Here is an 11,071-nt window from a genome sequence, read left to right as displayed (position 1 = left end):
TTAAATGTTTAGCATTATCCTAAAGGAATAATTCACCCTAAAATGAAAATGGGCTCAAATGTATTCCCCCTCAGGTCATCCAAGATGCAGACGAGTAACAGATTTTGAGAAAGAACCAAATCCATTATTAAGGTGCTTCAACTTTAAACCATCAGATGAAACGACTTTTATACTGGAGAAAGCAATATTATGGACTAGAACTCATATTTTAGTCAGAGGCAATGGTTTTAAGCTTTTTACTTTTCAAGATGTTACTTGTTGGTGTGGATTATTGTGATTTTTTTTTTTATCAGCTGTTTATACTCTCATTCTGACGGCACCCATTCACTGCAGAGCATCCATTTGTGAGCGAGTGATGTAATGCTACATTTCTCCAGATCTGATGAAGAAACAAACTAATCTACATCTTGAATGGCCTGAGGGTGAGTACATTTTCATTAACTTCTCATTTTGAGTGAAGTACCCTTTAAAAGAAAATAAATAATAATAATAACATTTATCTAACGGTTTATGGTTGTATACATTTTTATTGGATTCAGTATCCGATCCAAATTTTTGACTGATGGTCTGTCATCAAAATGGATTAAATGTGGGTGCTAAAGTAATGAATCTGAGAGTAATACGTATTGACTATTTTATGTGGAAATAATTCAAATCAATGTTGTCTCTAGCAGGCGACAATTTGTTGATTTACCAAACAGTGTAGGCGGTTGTTTATGTTTATCTGCTGCCATCTATTGGAGACACAAGCAAATGATCTGTGTAAATCTTAGTAAGTAGCCTAACTTAGTTTAAAGTGTTGTGAAAAAGTTAGAATAATGATGACACATTGAATTTATATAAAATTTGGCGCCCTCTTAAAACATTACGTCTTAACGTAGGCTAGTTTAACGTTTATGGCTTGCAGATGAGTGCAAATGACTCAAAGTGACACATAATGACATGGATTCGCTTAAAATAGCTAACTTACAAATATTAGCCATCGGTTTCTGCACAAGGAAGATCTTTTTGTCCTACATTGTGGGGATGGCGTCGAGGAGCTCCATTTGCAGGCTAATGTTGCATAGACGATGGTCTCTGAGATGCCAGCAGAGACAGATGGAGGCTCCTCTTGGACGCCGACCATTGATTTCCAATGATTAGCATTAGGAAGCAGCGCTGCTCTTGATTACTGCCTGGCAACCATGAACATGTCCGCTGAGTTTTAATTAACACAAAGTAAGGCGCATTTCATTAACATTTGAAAATAGACGTCAAAAGATAGTGAAGTCCGGCAAGAGCGATTAGCTTTTTTTTATCTTAATATTTAGATTTAGTTATGTGGTGTGTGTGTGTGTGTATGCATGTATATATATATATATATATATATATTATACACACACACACCTTTTTTTTCTTGAAGTACAAAAAGAGTCCTATCTTCTCTGTTGAAAACAAACAGCATGGTTAGGTATGTTTTGACGCTGGGATTTGCTGGTTTATGGTGGTCCTTTTGCTGGTTTATGGTGGTCCTTTTGATGGTTTATGGTGGTCCTTTTGATGGTTTATGCTGGTCCTTTTGCTGGTTTATGCTGGTCCTTTTATGCTGGTCCTTTTGTTAGTTTATTCTGGTCCTTTGCTAGTTTATGCTGGTCATGTGCTGGTCCTTTTGCTGATTTATGCTGGTCCTTTTGCTGATTTATGCTGGTCTTTTGCTGGTCCTTTGCTGGTTTATGCTGGTCCTTTTGCTGATTTATGCTGGTCCTTTTGCTGGTTTATGCTGGTCTTTTGCTGGTTTATGCTGGTCTTTTGCTGGTTTATGCTGGTCCTTTTGCTGGTTTATGCTGGTCCTTTTGCTGGTTCATATGCTCATGTGCTGGTTCATGCTGGTCATGTTCTGGTTTATGCTGGTCCTTTTGCTGGTTTATGCTGGTCCTTTTGCTGGTTTATGCTGGTCCTTTGCTGGTTTATGCTGGTCCTTTGCTGGTTTATGATGGTCCTTTTTGCTAGTTCATGTTCTGGTTTATGCTGGTCCTTTTGCTGGTTTATGCTGGTCATGTTCTGGCTTATGCTGGTACTTTGTTGGTTTATACTGGTCATGTTCTAATTTATGCTGGTCCTTTTGCTGGTTTATGCTGGTCTTTTGCTGGTTTATGGTAGTCCTTTTGCTGGTTTATGCTGGTCATGTTCTGGTTTATGCTGGTACTTTGTTGGTTTATGCTGGTCCTTTTGCTGGTCTTTTGCTGGTTTATGGTGGTCCTTTTGCTGGTTTATGGTGGTCCTTTTGCTGGTTTATTCTGGTTCTTCGCTGGTTTATGCTGGTCTTTTGCTTGTTTATGGTGGTCCTTTTGCTGGTTTATGCTGGTCATGTGCTGGCAAAGGACCTTCATCCCAGCATCAAAACATACCTATATGCTGTTTTTTTTAGCAGGGTAATAACGGTCTGAAAATATGACAATAAATCTTCAGAATGAAAAATGAGAAACATTTGCTTTCATGGAAGATAATTTTATTTCAAGTAACAAGTGCATAAAGCAATCTGACTAATTTAAATATTAACTGATAAGATACAGGCTCTCCATAACTTTTGACCAATGAATTTTAAATTGCTTGCGAGTAATAATACTGTGCTGGACGGCTCAAAAAAGCATAGTACGCCTATAGATAGATAGATAGATAGATAGATAGATATAAATAATATGAAATAAAACATCAATAAAACACACTGTATTAGTGTGTAAACAGTAATCCAAATAGTACATTTTAAGTCACTACTTTAAGAAATGTAATTATAAACTGAATACAGTCGATGATCTTGAAATATGGTTAAATTTTCAGCTTTCCCGTCATGTGTACGATAGCAATTTGACATCATACGAGCCGTCCACCTGCAAATGAGATAAACATGTTTATTCAGTACAAAAGGAGGATAATGATATAGGCTGATAGAAGTGCAACTCACGTCGAAGCGTCCGATGGAAGCTGCGGTTTGGCTCGCCTGCATTATCTCAGTGAGTGCCCACATCTGCTGAATGCTGGAGGAAACCGTCTCTGGATCAGGAAGTCCCTGACAAAGCAACACAAAACACACACGCAAACATTAACTGCAGCATGGCTATGTTTATTAAAGGTATAGCGCAGTCAGAAATCATCATCTCTGCTCTCCCTGAAAGTGAGTGACGTTTTTAACCAGCCAGCAGAGTGTGTGTAAAATAAAACATAACAAAATAAACCAACAATAAAATGGGAAGAATCTTTGTTTGTGAAGTTGCAGATTGCACTTATGACCAGCAAGTGGCAGTACTGTCATAGAGAGGAGAATTATTATTGCAAGAATCAATGTTTTTTTCATTATTATTATTTATTTATTTTCCTGCTGCATATAATGTTTCTGAGTATTGGTCTAAATGATTTTGTTACTGTTGTTAGATGATATAAGGGTTTTTAATCAAAGCTAGGTGGCCATTTATCAGTAAATAATAATACATTAACTTGAAATGCATGATTGAATGACGTATTGAAATTTTGTTTCAATTGTTGGGGAAACTTTCTTTTAAAAGAAAAGCATTACAATATTTCATTGTAAATTATAAAAGTAACGCTTTACTAGTTACTTGGAAAAAGTAATCTGAATACATAACTCTTGTTACTTGTATTGCGTTAACCCCAACACTGGTTATTTCCATATTCTACTGTTGCAGAGCTATTCAAACCAAAAGCTGAAAAAAAAAATTCTACACACACACACACACACACACACACACACACACACACACACACACACACACACACACACATATATATAATATAATATAGGATTTTATTTACTTTCACTGCTTTTCAGGTGGTGAAACTGATTAAATAAACATTAAGTTGAGCATTCATCAATGAACTTAAGAGACACTTTAAAACCATCAAACAAGCGTCTTATATTTCTAATGCAAATGACAGCTGAATGAGACTGGGACATGGCCACAATGCTGAGTGATTGAAAAAAACGACAACCTGTGGGTTTCATACATTTCCATAATTATCTTTTCAGACTGTTCTGAAGCCACAGCGTTAATTAACACCTCACAGCTGCATAAATGCATAGAAACTACAGAGACACTTGTGTGTTGCTAAATGAAATGGCATTAACAGTCTTCCAAGGGAGCATTGTATATGCTGTTAAACAACAAGTTTTTCAATATTCATTAGATGATTACTGTTGCACATTATACACCCAAAATTACACAGTAAGACACAAACTACTCACATTTAAATCAAGAGGTTCCTCTACAGGTGTGAGAGTGGATATCCAGACAGGAACGTCTCGCTCCGAGTCCTTCTCAGACAAACACAACACATCAAGCTTCTAGTCAAATGCAGATTAAAACAACTTGAAAAACAAAAAATGATCTAACAAAATGCTACATAAATAAATAAATAAATAAATAACAAAGAATTGGCAAAAAAAACTGCAGAACAAAATAAAAGTCCGTAAAATGAACTTCAAACAAACACAGAAAAGCAAAATAAGCTTTGAGTGTTGAATAGACAAAACTAACATCCACTGATCAACTCTGTAGGTTTTGGTTAAATACAGATTCAAACTAAACTAAGCAAAAAAACAAGCAAACAAAATGCAAAACAACAAGTGCAAAAACAAACAAACAAAAAAACTAACACGAAAACAAAACCAACCAATCAAGCAAACAAGCAAAGCATAAAAATAAAAGAAGAAAAGGTTAATAAAAATAACATCCACTATTTAATTTTGTTTTGCTATGTATTCAAACTAAACGAATCAAAACAAAGCAAAAAAAAAAAAATGCAGAACTAAATTAAATAATAACAATAATAAACTAATAGAAAAGCAAAACAACAACAAACAAAAAAACAAACAAACAAAACAGAAGAAAAAACTTGAAGACAAACATAACATCCAAACAAATATAAACAAAATTTAAAAAAAAGAAGTAAAACAAATCAAACAAACATTTTTTTTGCAGAAATTCAGAAAAACAATAAACAAAAACACACACGCAAATACACAAAAGCATAAAAGACTATCTCTTAACCCTGGAAAGACAAATAATGTCCACTGATCAACTTTGTAGGTTTTGATAAAATATTACTGCAAACTACAAATAACAAAAACCAAGCAAACAAAATAAAAAGAAAATAAAAGAAAACAAACAAACAAACACTCCTAACAAACAGAAGTGTTTGATTTGAGACTACAGATGAAAATGAGCCACCACTGGCTAAATGTGTCACATTTTGCATTGACTGTATGCATTACTAATGTACATTCTACCTCATTAAATAAATAAAAGAATAAAATACATTACAAAACAAAAACAAACTAAAATCTATCTGGTTTAACCTACAGTCCAATTGCAGGCATAAATTCACAGTTCCTGTTATGTTGTGGCACAAAAGACAATATGTTGTACATGCAAACCTCTTTTGCACACGGGTAAATGTTAATTTCCTCAATGCTGAAATTGAGCCATTCGGAGGAGGGCTGTCGCAAGATGAGTCTCACTGTGGTCACGTTGTCAGGCTCCGTCAACATCTGAAAACCCAAATACAGAGAAGAGACGACCTCAGCAAGAAGTGACACACATTTGGTTGAATTTGGGGCCTTACATGCAGCTATCAAAGAAACAAAAGAGGTTAGATTAAGAATTTAGCCGAGACACTAAGGACGTGTGTTTCCAAGCCTCAATTAACTAGACAGAATGAAACCCTGACAAAAGAGACTGATTTCACAAGTTTCTTGTAGTAATCTGCAAAACAGAACGGCTCCAAACACTTGACGTCTGTGTTGGGGTTGATGTTTGTGAAGCGTTTGAGCTAAACAACATCAAAGCTAACTTCTACTTCAGCTGACAGCTTGATTCTTGAGGGACTGTTTCAGGATTCTTTGATGCATAGAAATATAAAAAACAGCATGCATTTTTTTTTGTTACATCATAAATGTATTCACTGTGACTTTTGTTCAATTTAACTGACCTTTGTTATAAAAGAAGTATTAATTTCTTTAAAAAAAAGTAAATAAATTCAATTTAAGAAAGAAAGAAAGGCATTTTGCTCCCAGAGTAGCATTATTTTGAGCAAACAGCCAATGTTTCCAAGTGGATTGAAAATGTTTAGGCTGAGGCTGCCATGACCTTCACCGATCAACAGGATCTCAAAGAACAGCTACATGAATGTGTCAAAAACAGTGACGCTGCAAAAATGTGTCACTTTTTCACTCTGGGAAGTTACTGATGCAGTGGAGTCACAGCGCCTGCCAAGACTGCCGAGTTATCTGCTTGTTTTCTCTGAGATTTGAAGAGATTTTGAAGGCCATCTCCAGAGAAACCATGCAGATGCCACACACTGTGACTGTGAGCATGTACTGTAACTCTCTGTGCTAGTTCAAACTAAAAAATAAAAACCTGGCATCATTTACTTACCCTAATGTCAATCTAAACCCGAACACTTTTTTTATTATTTATATTCATGTTTATTTATATCAGTGTTATTGAAAGGTTATTTATATACTGCTTTTTTAATATTTAGACTTTTGTTTTCATTTTCAGTTTGTAGTTTGAGTTTTATATGACATCATATGATATTTATGTACAATATAGTATTATATAATATAATATAGTATTTTTCAATATTTTTGTTTAGTTTTTAATTTTGTTTTCAATTCCATAATCATTTTAGTTTTAATATTCAATCATTTTTATATGCTCTTCAATTCCTATTATATTTATATTTCATATAGATTTATACATTTCTAATTGCAATTAGTTAGTTTTAGACATTTCTGGACTTCAACTTGAAGTATTATTTATATACAACAATTTATTAATATTTTGGTTTAGTTGAATTTTTTTATATATTTTAAGTTAGTAATTTTATTTTATTTAAAAAAAAAAAAAAAAAAAAAAAAAAAAAATTATATATATATATATAAATTGATTTCATTATTTAAACTTAATTTAAAAACATTTTGTATTGCAACTTAAACTTATTTTATTTCAGTAAAGTGCCAAGACATTTTAAGTTTTTATTTTCATCTAATATCTTATTCTAATTAATGAATACACACAAAATTAATATTATATATACTATGCTCTGTATGTATTTATATCAGTGTGTCAGTGTTATTAAAGTATTTATATACTAGTTTAGTATTTATTTATATATTTTAATATAGTTTTCATTTTAACATATTCAGTCTGCGACTCTGCACTATAATTTTAGTTTACAGAATAGGATTTTTTTTAAACAACATTTCTATTTAGCTTTAATATTAATCTATATATTTTCATTATTCATCTGTATATATTCTAAATATCAAAATAGTCATTTTTTAATTTTACAGTCCCATTGTCTTATTTAGTGCTGTCAAACGATTAATCACATCCAAAATAAAATTTTGTTTACATAATATTAGTGTATTATGTATATTTATTATGTATATATAAATACACTCACATAGAATATCTTATACAATAAATATACACAGTATACAAATATATATTATGTAAACAATTACTTATTTTGGATGCGATTAATCGCATTGTTTGACAGCAATACGTTCATTATATGAAAAGTTCATCTTTTGTCTTCCACAATAAAGATGAAAATCAAGTTTAGGTGTAAATGATGACAGAATTAGACATTTTTGGGTGACCTAATCCTTTAAATTCACCAAAAACCTCCATATGCTTGAATAGAAATGTCCTTGTAATTATAAAAACCTGCAAGGTCTTTGTTTTCAACATTTGTCCTCTTCTTAATAAAGACTTATTTATCATTGCAGTGTCCGTTGACATCAAAAACTGGCTTATACAGATTACAGCAGATGGGGTGAGAGCTGTGTGGCGTCCCAGGTGGGGTTTTCAATGCAAATTTCATCCGATGCCACTAAAGGTGGCCATACAGCGCAGAACTCACGGTCCAATCATCTGAGAGTTCAGTCAGGGACACACGTCTAATATCCCTGTGTCTTTGAAACGGAGCTAAAAAGCGTCGAGGGAGCCTGATCTCAATACATTAAAGCAGTCATTACAGGCAACTCACAGATCAAAGAGCGGGACATCAGATCCCCGGAGAGCCACAAATGGGCCAAATCACCGTGATGACAAACAAAATGTTCTGTGAGCTGCTATGATTACGCTGCGATGGCGGACAAAACGGTTAGGGCTTTTTAATTGAAAAACTGATGACATCCTGAGGGCATAATTGACGGTGTTGTCTCAGAGGAAATTATTTAAGAAGATTACAAAGATTGCATCTTTTGCGTGCTTTAAAAAGCAGGAATTAGGTATCTGTCGCACAAGTGAACTGTCATGCGTGCACAATTTGAAGAATTCAAAATCTGTAAAGGTGAGGTCATTTCACGACACCATTTCACACTGAAAACTGAAAACTTTTATACGCGTTTTCATGGTTCATTTACATGACAATGGCGTTTTGGGGGCCTGTACATGCAAACTTTTGAAAACTACAAGTACGTGTTTTTGTTTTGTTTTTTTTCAATGTGACATCGCCATCTACTGGCCTTTATTTTGAATAAAACATGCATTTTTGTAACAGCTAAAGGGGTTTAGCAACGCCCCTTAGCTGTTATAAAGTCACTGTAAACCACAGCTTCTTGGGGCTTATTGTTTTATTATAGTTTTTAGCTGATAAGAGAAAACATTATTTATTGCTAGTAAATTGCTAGTAAATTTCACAAATTAAAATACATGTGGCACATTGAATTAAACCTAAGTTGAAGTCTTAAGTAGAAAAACTGAAGAAGTATTTTCTTGTAAAACTTACTCCAAACCTTTTTGTTGTTGTATTTTTATTATTTGTTTTTTTACAGTGTACAACTCTTCAAATAAATTTGAATTCTAACAAAATTATTATTAAGTACATTAGAACTAAATCAGTTTTTTGTTTAAATAAAAGTATTAATTTCAGTTCATCACTAATCTATTCAAAGTAGTGGTTAAAGAACCAAAACCTTGAAGGTTTAAACTGCCACAAAGGGGCTTTTTTTACGTGGAGCACAAAAGCAGATATTTCACAGAATGTTCACGCTGCTCATTTCCAAGCGATCGATGTTTAGGTTTCCCGTCTGTTTCTCATTCCTAACCTGATGTCTGTAGATGGAGAAATAGTCATGTGACCCGGCCTCAGCGTGTGGGTTGCTCATCAGGCAGTAATTTCTCAAACAAGTAACCCACTTCGCAGAACCGCCCTGTCTCCGCTGCAAACGGACCGTCAAATATGCCGTGTAGTAGTTCTTGAAAGAGATTTCCTGAATCTAGACACAAGCACAGGAGATATAGCAGCATTAGCTGTGTATCGGGCATTAATAAACCTATGCCGGTCGATCAATAATTGTGACCTTTATGAACGGATGCGAGAGATACTCACGTTCACGGGCTCGGCGAGGGTGATGTCTGTTATATAGACGCCAGGGCGAGAGGAATCAGAAACAGCGTCTCCAATCTGCAGCGCCACGGGTGACTTTATTGTGCAGCTCACTGCTTTAGCACTCATGATTGACCTGTGATTAGAAAAAAAACATCAGAACTAAAAAAATATATATATTATCAAACCAAGGCCCATCGTAGGTTTACACTTCACAAAATAATTTATTTATATATATATATATATATATTTTTTTTTTTGCAATCATGTTTTTTAGAAATATGCCAACTCATTATATTAAATTTAATATTTAGATTTGTTTTACAGATATCTTTGTTGTCACTACCAGCTGTCTTATAATAAAAAAAACAAGAGTAATACTACTACTACTGATAAAAATAAATGTTTTTTATTTGAAAATATTAAATTGAAAATACCATAAAAAATATAGCAGTTCAAACAAGCTTCTAGAACATCTCTATTTTTTTTTTATTATTTTGTTGTTGGGGGGTGATTGCATAGCTTTCAGCTATAATTTAAATAACAGTAAAAACAACAACACTAGAATTCATAAAACCTCACAGGAACATGAATGCTAAAGAAGTTGTAACCAAATTTGCTTATTATTAGTGTTATTAGTATATATTTATATTTGAGGAGAATAAAATCTGTGAGTGTACATTTAACGTAATAATAATAATAAAAAAAAAATAATTAAAAAAAAATAAAAAAAACTTTGCAAATCTTCTTGCATTTTAAAATCATTTTAAATATTCTGAACGTTGTCTTTTATCAATAAATGTTTGGTAACAACTTAATTAGCATTCATGTTCCTGTGAGGTTTAATTAACTGTATTTTTGTTATTTATTATCATTAAGTTTTTGCTGAAAGCTATGCAATAACCAAAACTTTATAGAGAGAGAGAAAATGAATGTTGTTTCTAAATGTAAAGAAATTTCCAAACAACAACAGTATGACATCGATTATTATTATCATTATTATTATTGAAATTATTATTATTTAACAAAAATGTTTATGTCTGCTTTTAACCCTGGATGACAAACAAATCTGATCAAAGCACGCTGTCTATGTTAAACATGCTGTCTGTTTGAGTAAACATACTGGCCGTATGCATCACTGAAGTACTTACTATCTTCAGCTGTCTGACTCGCTCTTTGGACTAAAATGATCTTGTATTAAATAGCCGAGGCGTGCCCTTAAATGGTGCCGAGATCTGCGCTTTAGAGCAGCAGAGTCATCCCAGTCATCTGTGCAGGAATCGGAAGCAGCTTTATGATGGTTTATGGTTTTATGTGTTGATGGTTGCAGCTCCGCATGTCGCTTCCGGTCCGTTGTGTGCGTGACGTGTTTTCCTTAAAGGGCCAGTGTCATTAACGCAGACAATCAGTGGCTTATCAAAGGAACCTATCTTTTGAGAACAATCGGTAACAATAATAATTATAACAATAGTAAAAAAAAATGAATAGCATATTTAGTCTGATAAGAATACAATATAGTTGGGTGTAAATATTGTGCAGTAATATTTAGTAATTTTCCTTTTCATTTCATGCCTTTATTTTACTCTGCAGGACACTATACACAAAACACAACAATAATAATAAATGGTAACACAATGGGAATCTGATGTTTATTTACATTGATTTGAGAAGAAAACAT

The 11,071-nt window shown here is 33.4% G+C and overlaps 1 protein-coding gene across 2 annotated transcripts; it reads right to left on the bottom strand.

Annotated features, from left to right (window-relative positions):
• Nucleotides 1-2,492: 2,492 nt before the first annotated feature.
• nicn1 (nicolin 1) lies at nucleotides 2,493-10,756 on the bottom strand. Of its 2 annotated transcripts, none has more exons than XM_059568741.1 (7): nucleotides 10,545-10,756; nucleotides 9,397-9,529; nucleotides 9,113-9,283; nucleotides 5,429-5,542; nucleotides 4,238-4,309; nucleotides 2,942-3,046; nucleotides 2,493-2,867 (listed from the first exon to the last, which is right to left on the bottom strand). In XM_059568741.1, exons 2-7 carry the CDS (start codon nucleotides 9,520-9,522, stop codon nucleotides 2,826-2,828), a joined length of 630 nt encoding a protein of 209 aa, XP_059424724.1. In that variant the 5' UTR covers nucleotides 9,523-9,529; nucleotides 10,545-10,756; the 3' UTR covers nucleotides 2,493-2,825. The 2 variants fall into 2 exon arrangements, with proteins under 2 accessions (XP_059424724.1, XP_059424725.1); XM_059568742.1 differs by having other exon boundaries at nucleotides 4,238-4,306; nucleotides 10,545-10,755.
• Between the last annotated feature and the right edge of the window lie 315 nt (nucleotides 10,757-11,071).

Source organism: Carassius carassius, chromosome 16 (assembly GCF_963082965.1).
Source record: "Carassius carassius chromosome 16, fCarCar2.1, whole genome shotgun sequence".
NCBI classification, from domain to species: Eukaryota; Metazoa; Chordata; class Actinopteri; order Cypriniformes; family Cyprinidae; genus Carassius; species Carassius carassius.
This window is presented reverse-complemented; position numbering and strand designations above follow the sequence as displayed.